The sequence below is a fragment of the Patella vulgata genome, chromosome 6 (assembly GCF_932274485.2).
Source record: "Patella vulgata chromosome 6, xgPatVulg1.2, whole genome shotgun sequence".
In the NCBI taxonomy this organism is placed as follows: Eukaryota; Metazoa; Mollusca; class Gastropoda; family Patellidae; genus Patella; species Patella vulgata.
In genome coordinates this window covers 38,376,202-38,396,086 of record NC_065884.2, presented here as the reverse complement: position 1 = coordinate 38,396,086, position 19,885 = coordinate 38,376,202, and the positions used below count along the sequence as shown (strand labels likewise).

The following is a 19,885-nucleotide window of genomic DNA, read 5'->3' as shown; positions in this document are numbered from 1 at the left end:
TTTCATCAAAATCGGATCAAAATTGTAACCTCTAGAGAGTCCAAAAGCTAAAAATGTGATTTTTCGTACAATCAGGGGCCATAATTCAGGAAGCTACAATCCGATATGCGCGAATATCGAAAGGAACCAAATCTTTTTGTTAGAAACATGCATTTCAAGTTTCATCAAAATCGGATCAAAATTGTGACCTCTATAGTGTCCACAAGCTAAAAACGCGATTTTTCGTACAATCAGGGGCCATGAAGTTATGGTCCGATACATGCCAATATCGAAAGGAACCGAGATATCAGGGAGATAAAGCTATATTTCAAGTTTCGTTGAAATCAGATAAAAATTGTGACCTGTAGAGTGTCTACAAACAAATTGTGAACGGACGGACAAACAGGGGCAACGACAATATACGTCCACATGAAAATGTGAGCGTATAAAAAGTCCTAACCATAGGAGCACTAGCGACGACAATATGCGTTTACATGAAAATGTGGGCGTATAAAAATTGTGACCTCTATAGGATCCACAAGCTAAAACCGTGATTTTTCGTACAATCAGGGGCCATAATCCATGAAGTTACAGTCCAATACATGCCAATATCGAAAGGAACCAAGATATTAGGGAGATAAACCTATATTTCAAGTTTCGTTGAAATCGGATAAAAATTTTGACCTGTAGAGTGTCCACAAACAATTGTGGACGGACGGACGTCCGAACAGGGGCGACAACAATATACGTCCACATGAAAATGTGGGCGTATAAAAAAATGTGACTCCTTGAGGGCCCATCAGCTAAAAATACTATTTTTTATACAATCTGGAGCCATAATCCAGAAAGTTATGGTCCGATATGCGCGAATATCAAAAGGAACCGTCATTAGGGTGTAACAGTGATACATTTGAATGGTTTTTAAAATCAGATAAAAATTGTGACCTCTTGTGGTACCACCAGCTAAAGATAGGTTGCCAGGCAACAAAACATACGCCCACAGCAGATAAATCGTCCGAGCGGTCGACAAGGGATGTCGCATATTTATTCCTTTGTAGGTAATTGGGGGTTTTACAAGACACACTATACGACTGGTACCGTGGAATCTTAGATAAATAGCGTTATTATCTAATCTATGTAGAATTATTCATAAATATCATTGAATTTGGCCTAATAGCATTCAATTTGTCCTTGTATACAACTTAAATCTCAACGTGCAATTTTGATTACCAAGCGTTAATTAACTAGTGTTTAGTTTGTCGACACATGTGTAATTATAAGCGTCCCGCATAATTTTCACGACTGTTCAATAATTAGTTGGACCGTTCAATTTCCTGAGTTGTGATTAAAATTAGTCAAGGTGTCCAATTACGCCAGTTATTCAATTCTGTTGCCAAACATCCAATTTCACATGCGTTGTTTAGATTTTAACGAAATGTTTATATTGAAGGAGTTGTAATATAGTAATGTTGCCGTGAAAACGTGTACATGTATAATGTACAGGCCGGTTTGAATAACAACAAAATGAGTTCGGTAATCTCGGGAAAACATTTACCGGCATTCTGTATCGGTTAGGATTTTTTTCTAACGCACTGTACATGCATATAACGTCGGCCAAAATGTATGCAACAATGAACAACTTACAAGTTTTTTTACAACGTATCATTACATCTTCGTCTATAACTTAGATGTAATCCATCAATTATTGGCTGCTATAAAATCCAAACTTTAAATTATATACGTCATACGATGAGCTTGCAGCTTCAGTTAATCTAAATCAATCATTCATAGAGCACTCGATCCACTCCACGGGGCGCTGAACGGTAAGTCACGTGGTCAGAAACGCGCCATTTTTTGGACTATATTCTTAGTCTGTCTGTGTTAATCGGCGACAAATCTCTGCTGTGACAATATAAATCTACTTTAAATGTCGCCCAATTCATTTCGGTGGAAGCAAATATTGAATAAAGCCATTTCACACACGTGTACATTACATGCGCATGTCATATATTTATACAATGTCCACGATGTGTTACATGTAAATGTCGAACTCTCCTTTACTAGATACAACCTATTTTTTCGACATAATACGAAAACTTATTATCGAATTCACCTTTTTAACTATACCAATAATAAAGAAATTAGAAGATAAATCTATACACACTTGGGTTTGATTTAGAAAAAACTAACTTCACCCTTAAGAAGAACTAATACCACCAGTATGAGTACATACCAGATCGAGGAATACCTATTGAAACCAAATCGACAGTCTATTTTTACAGCATCCGTTTTAGAGAAACTGTTATTCTACTAACCACTTCACCTTTAAGCTACACGTCGTACATTTTTCTCCCGTGGCCCTCTAAACTACAGAATATATTTTTATTCATAGAGGTGACCAACAACCTTCCTATTTACTCGTAATACGATCTACCGCCCATCAGCATCACCAATTTCACGATCCAGAGTTGAACCACTAGTTACGAAACTACTCCTTTGAATTCATAACCGATCGCAGTAAAACTCCATACGTATAGGCCTATTCTACCTCTGCACGTTTGAAGACTAGGAGGTTCCGGATGACCGAGACTATACATATTCATCTCTAAGGAAACTACCGCCATTGATGTTACCTGACTACAGTCCTTTGATGATAGTCGCTGTATATATATATTTGATTGTTTTGTTTTTTAAGTAATTAGATTTTGTTTGTACATCAATTTTATTCATATTTATCATTTTTTTATTAGATTTTTTATGTACATTAATGATCTTAAATTTGTCTATATTATATCATTATTATTTTTATAATCCCAGTAAAGGGATTGATTTTATTAATCCTCAACGTTATGCGCATGCGCAATAATTCTATTGTCTATATATACCCGGTAACAGGATCATTTTTGTAACCAGTTGATAAAGGGCGAACGCCCGAAACGCGTCCTGGATAAAATCTTTTTATATCCACACAGTCTTGTCAAGTTTGTTACCGGGGATTTTTCTACTATGATTTATCTACAAGGAATTGTTCCTGTTTTTCCTCGGATGCATCACTGAGATCCAGACTTGCTTGCACTGTTATGGGGACTCTTCCGCCCCTCATTTCCTATCGTGTGCGAGGTTTTTTCGTCATCTTCTTGGGATTATTAATTCTACATAGATTAGATAATAACGCTATTTACCCTGATTATAAATTTTGTTGTTTTAGGGTTTACAAGGTTCTACAAACTGAAACAAGGGTCTCAACTCTGGAAGTAATCTACAGAAATTGTTGAAATTTGCCAGGCTTTTTCCTTTTACTAATTTAAATAAAGCATATAAATTTCATACAGATCACTTTTGTCATTCCAACGTTCATAATCACCATAACTCTAGAAATTATTGACGGAAATTGCTGAAATTCAATAGCCCTGTTTCACAAATTTAAATGATGCATAAATTTCATACATATCAGATGATAACTTTCATCAATCGAGCATTAACAAGGTTTAACAAAGTGAAACAAGGACCATAAATCTAGAAGTAATTATTGTAAATTGCTGAAATTCAATAGGCTTTTTTGTTTCACTAATTTAATTATGCATATAAATTTCACAAAGATTGGGCGATAACTTTTGGCATTAAAGCGTTCACAAGGATCAATAAAGTGAAACAAGGGCCATAACTCTAGCCGTAATAAACGGAAATTGCTAAAAGTCAATAGGTTTCTTCGTTTCACTAATCTAAATAATGCATATAAATTTCAGAAAGATCCGATGATAACTTTTGGCGTTCACAAGGTTCAATAAAGTGAAACAAGGGCCATAACTCAAGACGTAATAAACGGAAATGGATGAAATTCAATAGGCTTCTTCGTTTCACTAATTTAAATCATGCATATAAATTTCGCAAAGATTGAGTGATAACTTTTGGCATTAACAGCATTCACAAGGTTCAGTAAAGTGAAACAAGGGCCATAACTCTAGATGTAAAGACCGGAAATTGCTGAAATTCAATAGGATTCTTCGTTTCACTAATTCAAATAATACATATAAATTTCAGAAAGATAGGATGATAACTTTTGGAGTTAGAGCATTCACAAGGTTCAATAAAGTGAAACAAGGGCCATAATTCTAGACGTAATGAACAAAAATTGTTGAAATTCAATAGGCTTCTTCGTTTCACTAACTTAAATATTACATATAAATTTCACAAAGATTGTATGTTAACTTTTGGCATTAGATCGTTCACAAGAATTTGTGGAAGATGGACGGACGGACAGACCGAGAGACAGACAACATATATCAATTTTAAAACAATTGGATGATGACTTTTGGCGTTAGAGCAATATGGGCGTATAATGTGGGCGTATAAAAATGCTTTTTTTCGTACAATCAGGGGCCATAATCCAGGCAATTATGGTTCGATATGCACGAGTAGGAACCAAAATCTTTCGGTTATAATTTTAAGTTTCATCAAAATCGGATAAAACTTGTGATCTCTAGAGTGTCCCCAAACGAAATGTGAACGTACGGACAGGGGCGACGACAATATACGTCCGCATGAAAATTTTGGTGTATAAAAAGAGCTGTGTACCCTTTAATTCATAATAAATATAAAGACCATACCTCCTCCATTGCTATAAGCCAAATAAGGAAATCTCCATACATTTCCAAGACCCACAGAATATCCTAATAAGGACATAAGAAAATCAAAACGCCCCGACCAGTTTCCTCTATCATTAGGTTCTTCTTCATTACCAACAAGATCATCATCCAGGGGTGTAAGGACTGCTGTACTTGATACATCTTGAGCCAAACTTTCATTAGGATTCTTTAAATAAAGACAAAATACAAATGTATCTTCTAATATTGCAGGAACGCAAAACATTATATAAACCATAAAGAATTTTAAATATTCACTTTGTATTTGTAGCTGCATGAAACTTAATTACCCACTTTATAAAAAGATAGGTTGCCAGGCAACAAAACATACGCCCACAGCAGCTAAATCATCCGAGCAGTCGACAAGGGTTGTCACATATTTATTCTTTTATAGGTAATTAGAGGAATTTACTAGACAATTTTATACAGATGACATTATAATTTTCGTCGTTTGAGGGTTCACAAGATTCTAAGATAGGTTGCCAGGCAACAAAACATACGCCCACAGCAGCTAAATCGTCCGAGCAGTCGACAAGGGTTGTCACATATTTATTTTTTTGTAGGTAATTACGGGAATTTAATAGACAATTTCATACAGATGACATTATAATTTTCGTCGTTTGAGGGTTCACAAGGTTCTTAAAACTAAAACAAGGGCCGTCTGGAAGCAATCTACAGAAATTGTTCAAATTCGACAGGCTTTTTTCATTTTACTAATTCAAATAATGCATATAAATTTCATACAGATCGGATGATAACTTTTGTTGTTCGAAAGTTCACAAAGTAAATCAAGGACCATTTTATTGAAATTAAATAGGCTTCTTCATTTTACTAATGCAAACAAAATATATTAATTTTAAAACAATCAGATGATAAATGTAGTCTGTAGAGTGTTCACAAGAAATTGTGGACGACGGATGGACGGACCGACAGACTGACGGATGGGGGCGACGGCAATATACGACCACAGTTCCATGTGGGCGTATAAAAAGGAAAAAAAGATAGGTTGCCAGTCAACAAAACACACGCCCGCAGCAGCTACATCGTCTGATAGTCGACAAAGGTTGCCGCATATTTGTTCTTTACTAGGCCATACATGCCAACCTGAGGAGATTGAAAATCAGAATGCCTTGTATTGAGGGTAGAGCGAGGACCGCAGGTCCAAGTTCGATCGGTGCAAAGCACCATGAGCGTCGGAGGCTTGAAGGGCGTGGGGTTTGGGGCTTGTCTAAGGGCCCCAAGAAAATTTTTAGAAATTAGCACCTATTTAAAGCAGTACCTTGTATTATTGGATAAAAACAGCTGGTGATTTAGGTCCATGCATCTGAGGTTTTTTTACCTATTTATATACGAAAGTATGCATATATGCTTTTGGTCATTTACATGTAGGCATGACCTAAATTTTTTAAGTGTAAAGTGAAGATTTTTCGTAAGAGGGTTTTAGGTTTGAGCAGGTCAAGTGTTTTTAGGTTCAAAATGTTTTTTAATGTCCGTAATACCACCATAAGCAACACATCAATCACTCCTACAGACTAAACAAAATGCGAATTCGTCGCCTCTACGCGAGGACGTAATGGTTCCTGGAAATTCTTTGCCGTAAGTTTCCCGGTATTTCTGTCTGACATTTGTTTTGGAAGCCATTTTGTTTGTCTTGACGACTGACACGGAAGTAGAAGTCGTAAATTATTTATACTGGGTTTAGGCGAAAGACCGAAGGAATTTATCGTTAAAGTTCGTTGCAACAACCTCTGTGGGAGATTTTAATTTTTTAAATTACACGTCTCTTTGTACTAATTTAAAAAAACAGATCTCCACACATTCAGCATGTGCCAGTATTTAATAATTATTTTTTAAAAATGGAATTCTTTTTAACCTAATCACCTAAAAAAATAAACATTACACGCATAGGAATACGCACTATGATCAATGCCGAGTGCCATTTTGGCCAATCAAAATAAAGAAAACTTCTATCCGTGATCCTTCAATCATGGCGTACATAGTCAACAAGGACACATTTTTCTGGCATTCTGACCAGAAAAATGAAGTGCCTTATTCATCAGAATTCAACACAGCCCTGCAAGTTACTGGTTTTTAACGACAACACCTGGAGGCATTGTGTGGAATATTCAAAACAGTGGCAGACTTTGGATGGAGAAGAAAAAATTTAAAAACATTGCAATCACGTATCGAGATGTGTTCGAACTCGAGGGTATGTTTGTATGTTATTATTAGTTATTTTATTATTATTATTTTCTTAGTCTTAGTATTTAAATTTTTTCTAGGCTGTGAGTGTTCACATTGGTTGTTGTTAAGAAATATATAAAGTACTTGTTCACAATACATGGTATCACGCAAACCAGTGGTGGGCAAACTTTCAAGTTTTAAAACAAAACCGAAGCCTAAACTGGTGAAGGGCAAAACATTTTTTATGAAACATAACTAACAAATTACATTAGTCATTAATTACAATGTCAAGGGTTATGAAATATCATTTTCAATAAAGTAATATTAGAAATATGGAGTACAGCACATAATATTTAAAATCACATTCTTATTAGAATCATTTAGTCAGGTTACATGGAACTTTGTCAAATTTATATTCCGTCGGTGATTGGTCTAAAACAAAACCTGCCGCCTTGTGGGAGCATAGTTTGGAATAGCCTTTTCAGAAAAATCAAAGGCAATTAGTCTAAGCCGTGAAAAGATCTGCAAAGATTATTGATCCTACAGGCGGAAATGCTATTTAAATAAGCAATTTTAGATTTTGATTTCATTTAGAGATTGCATTGCTCAAAAAACATTTAGATGTAGGAATCTAGTGGGCCGGTTAATTGGGCTTCGTAGTTTTAGGCGATATATTCTAGTATAAATATCATGCAAGAATTATAGTTAAGAAATTAATATTCACCCAGGAAGTCTGAGCTAAGTTACTATATTACTCGTAATATATTGTTAATTGAGCAAAGATAACTTAATCTATCACACAATTGTATTAATTGTAGATGTTTGTGTAAAGTTGCTGCTCTTTCCTGTACAGATCTATGTGGATGTAAAGACTGTCAAAATTCCACACCTACACCCACAGAGATGGCTATGGATGATAATGATGATGATCATGATGATGAAGAAGAATGTTGAATGTAAAAACTATATATAAAAAAAAATAAATATATATATTTTCATTATTACATCAACAAATATCTGTTATAAAAGTATTATTATTTTTTCCTTTTCTTTAAAATGATTTTCTATCCCCAATTCTTTGTACACTTTTAACCTGGCATTACTAAAATTAAAGCAATATATGGGAGCATGGATTTTATCCTCAGACTGACCTTAAAAATATCTTTGTTTCGCCTAACGCGACCGACTAACTAAAACCACCCCCGACTTAAAATATTTTATTGCACTTTTCCGCGATCTTTTTATTTTATTTTGTGTGTCAACCTGAAATATATCACGAGAGTTATTTCCCTTTACTATGGCTATGGTTTGATTCATTATTGAAACTGGTTGATCAAGACGAAAGCGTCATAGGTGTCGCTTCTCAACAAAATGGTTGCAGACGAAAGCACGTCCATTCCCACGAAATGATTCTGCCTCTATGTCTGTGGGGCGTCGTTTTAAACATGACGACGATATTTTCAATATCCATTTTCGAGAAAAATAAAGGCACAACCCGCACGATCGTTAAAAATGTGTTGAGGGAGTTTCAAACGTGAGTTTGTCGCAATTTGTGTGCGAGTCGTGCATCAAGAAAAATCCCGATGTCATTGATTTGTTTGCCAATAAAAGAAGACGAATGTTTGCACCCGGAAAATTATCAAGCTGTCAAATTAGCTCTTAAAAAAAAAAATCTGAAAAAAAAACCAGACCCTTCTCTTCGTCTGTGGGTCGGGTTTGGTGAAACAAAGATATTTTTAAGGTCAGCCTCAGTTGAATGCTACATTCTCACATAGTTTATAACTCTTACATCGGGGATTTTTTTTGTGTCTGTCCCTTATGATCGGCTGAAGTTTAGTGATTTTTTTTTCTCTTGATTTCTGATATTTTTAATATCAAGTTATTCCATCGGATTATAATTTTGTTTTATTTTATAGTAAAACTAATGTTTTAAATCTGTATCATTAGTCAAGTTTAAATTTTGAACAGTTTTACAATTCAAGTAATCTTTGTTAATGTTGAACCTATCATTGAACTCGCTATAACATATATTAACCATAACAAATTCATTATGCATATTTTGTACACTTTAGTCCATGAATGATTTAGTATAATTATAAAATCAAAATCAACATGTTTATTAAATTTTAAAATGACTTTGTATATATGTTTTTACATACCTATTGTATGCTGATTCAAGCCTATAAATTCATATCTTATCAACAGAGCTTGTACATACTGTTTTTTCCATATTCATTTTCATTAAAATCAGAACTTTTGTCAATTAAAGTCATTACAGTAATATTTAATGTTTAAATTTTGAACTACATGTATTTCTTTATATATCATACATGTGCAGCATACATATTTATTTTAGTCTATTATGGTACATTTTTTCTCAGTTGTTTGATGTTAATTATCAATGAATTAGTGTATGTGTAGTGTGTACATGTGTGTGTGAGTGTATGTAATATATATATGTGTATATTTATGTATTTGATTTATTATTGTAATTTCATTATGTTGTGATTGTGATATTTATATCTGTTTGTATTTTTTTTTTTGGGGGGGGGGGGGGAGAGTGGGGTTGCCTGCTCTATAATCCAATTATCTTTAATAAATAAAGTTAAAAAAAATAATTTATTTTTAAAACTCCCATAGACCGCTCCTTTCAGCAAGACCATGTAGTTTATATATATTTTTTAAAATAGGGGAATGGACAAACAAGGGACATTTTAGCCAGTTATTAGAACACAACCTGTATTATACCTATGCATTAATTTCAAAGAGTCATAATTTAGCAAACACAAATAACTGTCCACAAAACATCAGTTAATTGTTATTACATTGCCAAACCTTATTAGGGGTGCCTTTGGTATGGAGTGGTCGGGCTTTAGGAATTTCCGTTTTGTGGGTATATTGATATTAAAAGGTATTTCCAACCTTATATGGAGGGTGGGGGATTAAGCAGTGTGTGAGGGGGGTGGGGGTGCGGCTGGGCTTTGCATTTGATTTATGCATAGTTGTATTATATGGATGCTACAGTGTCAACTTTATTAGAGATGAGGAAGGGTGGGCTTAGGGGATCTATTCTAACCAGTTAATATTTGGGTGAACTCGACAATGCAAAGTATGTATGTCTACACACGCAAAGATAAATACAGTAGGAAGAGAGCCTCTAATAAAATATAGCTTCACACACCTTATATTCGATTATATATAGGCCTATATCATTGCTATCAAACAACATTTCCAACCCTTCTCAAATTATCTTAATACTCGGAACTGTGGTGGGACGTTAAACACGATGCATGCAAAAATTAATTCCACAGTGTCGTTTACTTTCTTAAGAATAATAAATTGATTCATCACATTTACACAGGCTACAAACAGCGAAGAATTTGTTGAGAGAGGACAAGCCCGTCAGGTATTACCGACAGCGGCTTCACAGGGGTAAGAGGGGTAAAGCTTGTCTGGCATCTGGGAAAACTGTCCGTCTGATGGGGTGAAGGGTCCGAAAACACGGCACATAATCGCCAAGTGGTAAGCAGCTGTCAGTTGGACACTCTACCCAAAGAGTCATTGCTGACCTAAATCTTTCACATTTATGCACTTATTACATGTTAGCCGACACCGGTAAATACCACTTTCTTTTCATTAGAAATATGATTTACAACGAGTTTGGCTAAAAAAAATCGACCTAATTATATTATAGCAAAACAACGACGGTGATCGATTAAATTCTCCTTAAGGTCACGTGTATTTACTGTTATTCGCTATTTACTAGATTTTCATTGGCTGAAAGCTCGCCGTCTCACTACTTTTATTATTGCGAGGACAAAAAATGCTGTCGTTTAGATTATTTGTTTAAAACGTTTCTGGCACATAAATTGGAGTGTGGCAGTTTTGTTTACAACACATTAGGCTTATTTCTCGAGAAATAAATATTAAAACTTTCCACAGCAGTGAGTTGCAACGACTTTTGAAAACTAAGCTAGTTAGAACTTCCCAGTCCTCCGCCTAGTTTTATTTATAATTGTAATCTGTTTTTTTCACACATGGAAAACAGCTTGAAAACATTTTTTATCAAGTCAGAAGGAAATATGGCTAAGGAAGAAGCAACAACGTTACTGGCAACTAACGGTAAACCCGCCGTGTACTGTACGAGTGTATGTGAGAATGGCTCCGCGTAGCAAATAATATCCGCGAAGTATGCAAATGAGGCACGGCCTATGACGAAATAACCATATGACATTTTAATCTCGATTAGTCCAGACATATTAGCTTATTCCATTTTATATTAATAATAATCGAGAAAACTGGAGACATGTTTTCGGCAATTTCCATCGTTTTACCGCGAATTATGCAAATTAGACACAGCAAATGACGGAAATAACCACATGACATTTTGATCTTGATTAGTCCAGACATAATAGCTTATTCCATTTTATATTAATAATAATAATAAGGAAAACATGACATATGTTCTCGACTATTTTTGTTGTTTTACCGACTCATACTACGATAAACAGTATCGCCATCACATTCACAACAAACAGCGAGAATGCCGAGACAGTCGTCAATGTAAAAATAAAACAAGAGGGATTTTATCAATCAAAAAGGTAAGGAATGAAATATAATAAATTTCTTCCAATAAATTTTAAAAAACGGAATTATAAAGAGTAACATCGGAATTCAGAATTAGACTCAGAAAATCGGAATGATTCCGACAAAATCGGAATAGTTGGCATGTATGCTAGGCGATTGGGGGACATTTACAAGACACTGACATCAATTTTATACAGATCAGAATGACAACTTCTGTCGTTAGAGCGTTCACAAGGTTCAACAAAGTAAATCAAGGGCCATAATTGCTGAAATTCAATAGGCTTCTTCGTTTCACTATTTAGTGAAACTGTCGTAGAAAATAAATAACAATGGCATCCATCACGACTACAATTTGCCGATGTTGACACTGAAATCGCTGTTGGATACCTGCGTAATCCACAGCATAATCGAATGTGAGAATTTATTGTTTTGTCTCTTTCCTGAGTTCTTGTGACTGCGTTAGATCTCGAACCGCACAGCTAAAGATAGGTTGCCAGGCAACAAAACATACGCCCACAGCAGCTAAATCGTCCGAGCGGTCGTCAAGGGTTGTCGCATATTTATTCCTTTGTAGGTAATTGGGGGCCTTTACAAGACAGTTCCATACAGATCAGATTATATATTTTGTCGTTTGAGGGTTTACAAGGTTCTACAAACTGAAACAAGGGTCTCAACTCTGGAAGTAATCTACAGAAATTATTGAAATTTGACAGGCTTTTTCGTTTTACTAATTTAAATAATGCATATAAATTTCATACAGATCACATGATCACTTTTGTCATTCAAATGTTCACAATTGCCATAACTCTAGAAATTATTGACGGAAATTGCTGAAATTCAATAGACCTGTTTCACAAATTTAAATGATGCATATAAATTTCATACATATCGGATGATAACTATCATTAATCGAGCATTAACAAGGTTTAACAAAGTGAAACAAGGGCAATAACTCTAGAAGTAATTATTGTAAATTGCTGAAATTCAATAGGCTTTTTCGTTTCACTAATTCAAATCATGCATATGAATTTCACAAGGATCAATAAAGTGAAACAAGGGCCATAACTCTAGGCGTAATAAACGGAAATTGCTGAAATTCAATAGGCTTCTCCGTTTCACTAATGTAAATAATGCATATAAATTTCACAAAGATCGGATGATAACTTTTGGCGTTGGAGCGTTCACAATGTTCAATAAAGTGAAACAAGGGCCATAACTCTAGACGTAATAAACGGAAATTATTGAAATTAAATAGGCTTCTTCATCTCACTAATGTAAACAACATATATTAATTTTAAAACAATTGGATGATAACTTTGGGCTTTAGAGCGTTCACAAGAAATTATGGACGATGGACGGACCGACGGAGGGGGGCGACGGCAATATACGTCCACATTTCAATGTGGGTGTATAAAAATAGATCAACGGCGTGGTATATTTATTGGTTATTTATCATGACGTCAATTTAGTGGACATACGTAACACAGATACCAATAACACAAGTCGTCACACAGCTAGTGCTCCTACGGTTAGGACTTTTTGTTATTCGAATAGCCGTAGCTATTAACCGGTTAGTAACCGTTAACCGTATTGTATCAATTTTAAACATAAAACAGAGCTTGTCAGGAGCTATGAGTCATTACTCGTGCGCACGCTATACTCGCGTTATAAAAGGCATTACACGTGCAAAAATTTCAGGAATTTTTTCAGACATGTACAATTCTTTAATGAAAATTTAAACTATCTAAGGCCGTAGCCTGGTTAACTTGGTTCATTTGAAACATTTTTTTAATTCAATATAACGATAATATACAAAACAATACTCAATTTCCCTTCGTACGTGACAGACGGCGATAATATTACGATTACACAATGTTACTAAGAATAGAATAAAGTAAATTAGAAGGCGTCTATTGATTGGACAATAAAGAAATAATTCCTCGCTTGCAAGTAGAATTTTTATGATTGGTTAATTTAACTGAAAACCAAAGTAGAATTCATTCGAGAAATTACGAGATATGAAACGTGTTCAATGCCGTAACGAATCTAGTACAATGTCATTTTCTAGCCTTTATGATTATATTTTGAATGGTGGTTACGTTTTGAAGTAAATAATAAACAAGGTAGAATATAGTTAGAAATGCCGAGAAGTATTTAGATTGGATTAACAATAGCAAAAGTCGAACAAGGTCCGTTGACTTTGCCGTATGACTACGACGAGTGCTATTAATAGTATCATTGTTTAGCAGTCGACATCGTTGGACGACTGTTACATTCTAAAATTTTCAAACATCAAATACAAAATTACAACGGGCAAGTTTTGTTATAATCAGACACAACTCTATGTAATGGGGGACATTTCCGAATAACCGTACCGTTGAATTCAAACCGTTTAACCGTCCAGTTCTAACCGTTTACGGCTATCCGACTAGTCGTAGGAGCACTACACACAGCATTCACTGTTTACATTTCATTCAGTTGTACGGTTATTCAGATAGTTGTAAGTCAAATAGCAGCCAATTTCATAACAATGAATTCCACACCATCTACACATGTTTTCATCTGTTTGACACTAGTCTATAGCAATATGAAATATTTATATCTAAATAAATAAGCCAGTGGCTGCCAGGCAGGATAAGCCCACGTTTTGCAAGAGATGGATTGAGAACAAGCTAAAAACAAACGCGATTTTTTGTACAATCAGGGACAATAATCCATAAAGTTATGGCCTGAAATGTGCAAATATCAAAAGGGACTGAGACCTTTGGGATATAAAGATATGTTTTAAGTTTCATCAAAATCGGATAAAATTGTGACCTCTAGAGGGTCCACAACCTTCGTATTACACACTTCTAGTTCTACACAATTTGCGTACAAAGAGTGGTCATTTTGTCGGGCAGTTTCATTTCGATTTTCCCAAAACTCAAATTCAACCTTCATTATGGTGGAATGGTGATGTATTTAAATGATTTTTAAAATCAGAATGAAATTGTGACCTCTAGATAATCTGCAAACTAAAAGTGCGATTTTTCAATCAATCAGGGGCCATAATCCAGGAAGTTAAGTTCCGGTATCTGTGATTATCAAAAGGAACCACAAGCTAAAAACGTGATTTTTTGTTCAATCGAGGGCCATAATTCAGGAAATTATGATCTTATATGCGCAAATATCGAAAGGAACCAATATCTTTGGGTTATAAACATGTATTTTAAGTTTCATTGAAATCAGATCAAAATTGTGACCTATAGAGGGTCCACAATCTTTATTTACCAGATGTTTACAGTAGTCTACACTATTTTGCGTATGAAGGGTAGCATTTTGTCCGGCAGCTTTAGCCAGATTTTCATGCAATTCGAACTCAACAAAAATTACGGTGTGACGGTGATATATTCGAACTTTGATATACCAGATGTTAACACTATTTGCGTACGAGGGGCGGCCATTTTGTCTGTCAGTTTTGGTCCGGACAAAATTATGGTTAACGGTAATATATTCCAACGTTTTTTAAATCAGATATTAATTGTGACCTCTGGAGGGACCACAAGCTAAAAACGCGATTTTCCGTACAATCAGAGGCAATAATTCAGGAAGTTACGATCCAATATGCACGAATATTGACAGGAACCAAGATCTTTGGGTTATAAACTTGCATTTCAAGTTCCATCAAAATTGGATCAAAATTGTGGCCTCTAGAGGGTCCACAACTTTGATATACCAGATGTTTACACTATTTGCGTACAAGGGGCAGCCATTTTGTCTGGCAGTTTTGGTCTGGACAAAATTGGATAATAATTGTGACCTCTAGAGGGACCACAAGCTAAAAACGCGATTTTTCATAAAATCAGGGGCCATAATTCGGGAAGTTATGATTCTATATGTACGAAAATAGAAATGAACCAAGATATTTGGGTTATAACCATGAATTTCAAGTTTCATCAAAATCAGATGAAAATTGTGACCCCCAGAGGGTCCACAACCCTGATACACAATATTTTGATACTATTTGCGAATGAGGGGCAGCCATTTTGTCTGTCCGTTTCGGTCCGATTTTTCTGAAATTCGAATTCAACCATCCTTAGGGTGTAACGGTGAAATATTCAAACAGTTTTTGAAATCGGATAAAAATTATAACCTCTATTGGGACCACAAGCTAAAAACGCGATTTTCCGTACAATCAGGGGCCATAATTCAGGAAGTTATGGTCCTATATGCACGAATATCGAAAGGAACCGAGATCTTAGATCAACCATCTAATGGTGATATATTCAAACGTTTTTTTAAATTGGACAAAAATTGTTACCTCTATAGGGTCCACAAGCTAAAAATGCGATTTTTCGTACAATCAGGGGCCATAATTCAGGAAGTTATGGTCCTATATGCACGAATATCGAAAAGAACAGAGATCTTTGGGTTATAAAAGTACATTTCAAGTTTAAACCAAATCGGATAAAAATTGTGACCTCTACAGTGTTCACAAGCTAAAAATGTGATTTTTCGTACAATCAGGGGTCATAAACCATGAAGTTACAGTCCAATACATATCGAAAGGAACTGAGATCTTAGGTTGATAAACCTATATTTCAAGTTTTATGGAAATCGGATAAAAATTGTCACCTGTAGAGTGTTCACAAACAATTGTTGACGGACAGGGGGGACAACAATATATGTCCACATGAAAATGTGGGCGTATAAAAACATGTATCCCCCAAGTCATCAGACCTAATTCTACTGGAAACATGACATGATGGTGGCTGGAATGGAAATGCAGACGGCTCATTGTCTGGTGTATTTAATCATTTAAAAAGTTCAAAACAATTTCCAGAAATAAAGGCTATGAATAATTTACTGGAAAATATGACCAAATAAAATAATTAGGTTGGGAAAATATTTCATATAATATAATTTTTAGTATATAAACAGGATATGATAAAGGAATTCCAGGGGGCGTTATATGTCCGCCGCACAATGTACAATGCACAGGTGTGAAGTTGTGTTTTGATAATCAATTTACGGTATTACGGATATTTAAGAATCGGAATTCAACACCTCAACGGCGAAGTATTCATTTAAAACACAAGTTTGGTACCATGATACTTATATTTGGTGGAAGCACAAATCTTTGTGTCGCCGAGCCAAAGCAGATTCGTGGGCTTGCAAGAATTTTTAGGCCTTCTGATATTACGATATTTATATGGACTGCAGTGTACATAAAGCCGTAAAAATTTTAAGGGTGTTTGGGGTGACCTAATTCTGGACGAATTCTGTAATAATGGGGATATGTCTGAATAGACATTATAAATGAAAACATTAAAACACTGTGCTTATAGTTTATTTATTATTCCTAATCTTTATCAATCTAAATTTCCCACTTTAAAAAAACGCCAAAAACTGGTAACAGGCTGTTTCATTGGCTAATACCTCACATCATCCAGAACACAGCTTATCCTAGTGTAGTAATGACAAGTAAAACGAAATTTTGAACTATAATAAGATAGGTTGCCAATCAACGAAACCTACGCCCCACAGCAGTTAAGTCGTCTGGGCAGTCAACAAGTGTTGTCGCATATCTATTCTTTTGTCAGTAATGAGAACATTTACAACACATGAACATCTGATTACGAATAATAACCCATAAGGTAATTCTCAGAAAAAATTTGAATTTGTTTCGTCTCATGACCTTAAACAATTTATATTAACTTTAGCCTCTAGACTGTCCACAAGATTTTTCAAAGTGATCACTGGCCTCAACTCTGTCAGTAATTAGCAGAAATCGTTTGAAAATCAATAGGCTTTTTTATCTGATGACCTTAAACACTGTGTATAAATAAATTTAAAGCCAATTGGATATTAACTTTACCCTCTAGAGCATCCACAAGATTTTTCAAAGAGATCAAGGGCCATAACACCGGCAGTAATTATCAATGTGGCCGTATAAAAACGAATAGAAATAGGTTCTGTGTTTTAATCAGATTGGAGGAAACTGGAGGATCTGGAGAAAACACATAAGGTTGAACGCATATTTTATATTTTTATTTTAGATTGAAGTATCAGATCCCTCCCAAATCTTTATTAGACATTTGTAACAAGATTTTGGGAAGATAAAAGGCATAATACACAACAAATTAAATGCATCCATATCGTTGTTTACAATTACCACATCTGAGAACGAAGTTAATTCTGCAGCATTTAAATGGACAGAATCCTATATATTGTAAATCACTATGGGTTATATTAAGGAGTAGTCCAAGATACGCACTAACTTTTCAACACCAATCTTACTAAGACTTTGCATACTTGTTCCATGTATAAAATAACCCAATGAAAACATAACAGTCCGACCATTTGTTGTGTAATAATCAGTGGCATAACATTTTTTTTTTAATCCACTAGCCCGGCATTAATATCCACTAGTCCATAGTTCGACAAGGTACAAGATTTAATCTTCAATATTTGGCCATGTTTTGTTCCTGCCAACGTATCTTTTTTAATAAAGATTGTAGACTTAATTGTCAAATAATTAAGGATGTATACAGCTACTCGGTTAACAGATCCCGGTTCGGTTCCATTGGTGAAACGGTTCAAAAAATTACAAACCGATATTCGTTTTCATATCATATCTGACCTTCAAAACCAGGAATGGTAGTCACAAGTTCAATCAAGCTGATTGGTAAAACAATGAACCGGCCACTATGGTATAATAAATCAATCTACTTTCGGCTAAATTACAATGGGTTAATTATTTACTTGTTATTTAAGAAGTCAATCAACTTGCTTGTCGGATACAATAACAGTCATATCTTAGGGAGAATCGGCCACGTGGTTCATAATCCGAGTAATTAGCACAATTAACGGTAATTTTGATAAACCGGTAAAAATAAAAAAAAAGCTTGCTGATTATTCATAACAGTTCCAGTAATTTCGTTTGAGGAAATAAGCCACGTGGCAATCAAAGGAAGATGATCTCGACATGGATTGTGCATCTATCGCGCGCCTTCGACAGTCAGTATGAATTCCAGGTGTACTGGTAGAAATTAAACTAATATTAAACTAATAATTGGATCATAATTTAATGGTTTCACTGACCAGTTGTTAGTTAAATTTAAATCATAGTTGAATATTATCCTCGGATAGAACACCGAATACACTGAGAAATAGTCATTAAATATTATGAATCTCCAGTGTCGATGACATGTGACATTGGTTGGAATTAGGTCAATAAACCAGCGATGCTAGTTTTAATTTTAGTTATCGTTTCCCATAGCATCAACCAATGAAATTGATTATCTCTGCTTACCCTAAGCAGAAAATTTTAACTCAATTGAAAGGAGAGTTATTGTGTTCAATTAATTGTTTTACAGTATTTATTAACCTGGATACTATATATATAAACAGTCTCAATCTTATGAAGTATGAGGGAGGCTTTGGTTTTTAAATCAACCTGATTTCAACATGACCTGTCAAAGGATGCAAGATGGAGAAATGAAATGTCAAGAATGAATGAATAGAAGAGGTACAAAAAATCTCCCTATGGTTCTAAGTTTTACTACAGAAAATCTATTGTAAAGATTGGGTTTTCCTTGGAATTGGAGAAATAAATGCGGGATGTTTTACAGTTTATTTATCTATATCGTCACTATTTTAATTCACAAACCAGTGAAAGGGCACTAGCCCAGGACTAGTACTACTAAATAGATCACTAGCCTGTAAGTTATTTTTGGTAGCCCCGGGCGTTGGGCTAGTGGATTTTTACAACCCTGGTAATAATGGAGATACAAGCGGAAAGAAACAAGCCAACAGCAAGTCTGATGTCCCCCGCCGAAATCCCAATATAAATAGATAACACATATTAATTAATTACACATTTATATTTTTCAATGTATCAAGCAATCAAACTGATTAAGTATACTTGGTCTAACTAAGCAAAAGATAGGTTGCCAGGCAACAAAATATACGCCCACAGCAGCTAAATCGTCCGAGTGGTCGACAAGGGTTGTCGCATATTTATTCCTTTGTAGGTAATTGGGGGCCTTTACAAGACAGTTCCATACAGATCAGTTTATAAATTTTGTCGTTTGAGGGTTTACAAGGTTCTACAAACTGAAACAAGGGTCTCAACTCTGGAAGTAATCTACAGAAATTGTTGAAATTTGACAGGCTTTTTCGTTTTACTAATTTAAATAATGCATATAAATTTCATACAGGTCACATGATCACTTTTGTCATTCAAACGTTCACAATCGCCATAACTCTAGAAATTATTGACGGAAATTGATGAAATTCAATAGACCTGTTTCACAAATTCACAAAAGGGCAATAACTCTAGAAGTAATTATTGTAAATTTCTGAAATACTATAAGCTTTTTCGTTTCACTAATTTAAATCATGCCTATAAATTTCATAAAGATCGGGTGGTAACTTTTGGCGTTAGAGGGTTCACAAGGATCAATAAAGTGAAACAAGGGCCATAACTCTAGACGTAATAAACGGAAATT

At 34.9% G+C, this 19,885-nt stretch overlaps 1 protein-coding gene across 4 annotated transcripts in view; it reads right to left on the bottom strand.

The window, feature by feature from the left end:
• LOC126825385 (sodium- and chloride-dependent glycine transporter 1) overlaps nucleotides 1-19,885 on the bottom strand; it is a 337,837-nt gene that overhangs the window by 248,208 nt on the left and 69,744 nt on the right. For all 4 annotated transcript variants that reach the window (XR_007681937.2, XM_050555001.2, XM_050555002.2 and 1 more), the window contains one exon: nucleotides 4,587-4,791. Coding sequence is in view for 3 of the 4 variants with exons in the window: in XM_050555001.2 (XP_050410958.1) it covers nucleotides 4,587-4,791 (205 nt within the window). In the remaining variant the exon portion in view is untranslated. The remainder of the gene's footprint in view (nucleotides 1-4,586; nucleotides 4,792-19,885) is intronic.